Source organism: Sardina pilchardus, chromosome 2 (genome assembly GCF_963854185.1).
Source record: "Sardina pilchardus chromosome 2, fSarPil1.1, whole genome shotgun sequence".
Taxonomy (NCBI): domain Eukaryota; kingdom Metazoa; phylum Chordata; class Actinopteri; order Clupeiformes; family Clupeidae; genus Sardina; species Sardina pilchardus.
In genome coordinates, this window is record NC_084995.1 from 45972393 (window position 1) to 45974892 (window position 2500).

Sequence of the window (2500 nt, forward strand, 5' to 3'; positions counted from 1 at the left end):
CAGAGCACACACACACACACACACACACACACACACACACACACACACACACCTACGCCTCCATATGTAGAGGCTACCAATTACTGCAGATACAGAGCAATATTTTGCCAGTTTGTTTGCTTTGTTCTTAGGTAGTCCACAGATCTGCAGGCCTCTTACACACATCTTGTGCACATGACCTAAACTACCAAAAATGAGGGCAATGATTTTGCAGGAATAGCCAGAGTTGTTGAAAACATTATACTATGGTTGATATTTGAACAGTTTTGAAGCATAGCAGATGTCCATGCAAGCATCGAAAGAGCAACAAATTTCTCTTTATTATAACGGTTTTGGTGTGTTCATTAATTGCATCTACAGTATGTCGGGTGTATTTGGTAAGTTATTTATGGCCGTTTGCAGTGTAGCGCGCTGTTCATGTGGGGGGGGGGGGGGGGGGGGGAGAACCAGTCTGTCTTGATCTTTGCGTTATGGTGGATTGCAGTAAAGTTGGCGTTGTCTTGGAGCTCCTTCGCTGACAGTGCAGCAATACGGTGGTGGCGTGCGATGAGCAGTCCTTTGTAGGCAGCACAGCCATTTAGAATGTGCGCGATCATCTCCCTTTGATGATGGTGATGTTGCAGATCTCACACACTTCTAACCCAGCATTCTGTTGATGTGTGCGTGTGTGTGTGTGTGCGTGTGTGTGTGCGTGTGTGTGTGTCTCCAGAGGCCCTCCTGCAGAAGGTTCTGCGAAGCGTAGATCGCCCCCCTGTGGCCGTGGGCAGCCTGAGCGGCCGGGAGATGGAACAGCTGGCAGCGTTGGTGGAGGATGCCCTGCCAGAGGTACACACACACACACACACACACACACATATACTGTACACACACACAAACACACACACACACACACACACACACACACACACACACACACACACACACACACACACATATACTGTACACACACACAAACACACACACACACACACACACACACATACTGTACACACACACACACACACACACACACACACACACACACACACACACATATACTGTACACACACACACACACACACACACATATATACTGTACAAACACATACACACACACACACACACAAACACACACAAACACAGACACACACACACACACACACACACACACACACATATACTGTACACACACAAACACACACACAAATATACTGTACACACACAAACACACACACACATATACTGTACACACACACACAAACACACACACACACACACACACACACACACACACACACACACACACACACACACACCAACACACCATTATACACACGCGTTAGTAAGGTACGTCTTTAGAGTGTTCGTAACACGATTAGAGATAACGTTAGTAAGGTACACCTGTAGAGTGTTCATAACACGATAAGAGATAACGTTAGTAAGGTACGTCTTTAGAGTGTTCGTAACACGATAAGAGATAACGTCAGTAAGGTACGTCTTTAGAGTGTTCGTAACACGATAAGAGATAACGTCAGTAAGGTACGTCTTTAGAGTGTTCGTAACACGATAAGAGATAACGTCAGTAAGGTACGTCTTTAGAGTGTTCGTAACACGATAAGAGATAACGTTAGTAAGGTACACCTGTAGAGTGTTCATAACACGATAAGAGATAGCGTTAGTAAGGTACGTCTTTAGAGTGTTCGTAACACGATAAGAGATAACGTTAGTAAGGTACGTCTTTAGAGTGTTCATAACACGATAAGAGATAACGTTAGTAAGGTACGTCTTTAGAGTGTTCGTAACACGATAAGAGATAACGTCAGTAAGGTACGTCTTTAGAGTGTTCGTAACACGATAAGAGATAACGTCAGTAAGGTACGTCTTTAGAGTGTTCATAACACGATAAGAGATAACGTTAGTAAGGTAGAGTGTTCGTAACACGATAAGAGATAACGTTAGTAAGGTACGTCTTTAGAGTGTTCATAACACGATAAGAGATAACGTTAGTAAGGTACACCTGTAGAGTGTTCATAACACGATAAGAGATAACGTTAGTAAGGTACACCTGTAGAGTGTTCATAACACGATAAGAGATAACGTTAGTAAGGTACGTCTTTAGAGTGTTCATAACACGATAAGAGATAACGTTAGTAAGGTACACCTGTAGAGTGTTCATAACACGATAAGAGATAACGTTAGTAAGGTACGTCTTTAGAGTGTTCGTAACACGATAAGAGATAACGTTAGTAAGGTACGTCTTTAGAGTGTTCGTAACACGATAAGAGATAACGTTAGTAAGGTACGTCTTTAGAGTGGTCGTAACACGATAAGAGATAGCGTCAGTAAGGTACGTCTTTAGAGTGTTCGTAACACGATAAGAGATAGCGTCAGTAAGGTACGTCTTTAGAGTGTTCGTAACACGATAAGAGATAGCGTTAGTAAGGTACGTCTTTAGAGTGTTCATAACACGATAAGAGATAACGTTAGTAAGGTACGTCTTTAGAGTGTTCGTAACACGATA

The 2500-nt window shown here is 42.9% G+C and overlaps 1 protein-coding gene across 2 annotated transcripts in view; it reads left to right on the forward strand.

Moving 5' to 3' along the window:
* The window catches only part of LOC134075245 (receptor-type tyrosine-protein phosphatase N2-like), a 36037-nt gene that overhangs the window by 15608 nt on the left and 17929 nt on the right, over window positions 1-2500 (forward strand). For both annotated transcript variants that reach the window (XM_062530813.1, XM_062530814.1), the window contains exon 7: window positions 710-825. In XM_062530813.1, the coding sequence (XP_062386797.1) occupies window positions 710-825 (116 nt within the window). The remainder of the gene's footprint in view (window positions 1-709; window positions 826-2500) is intronic.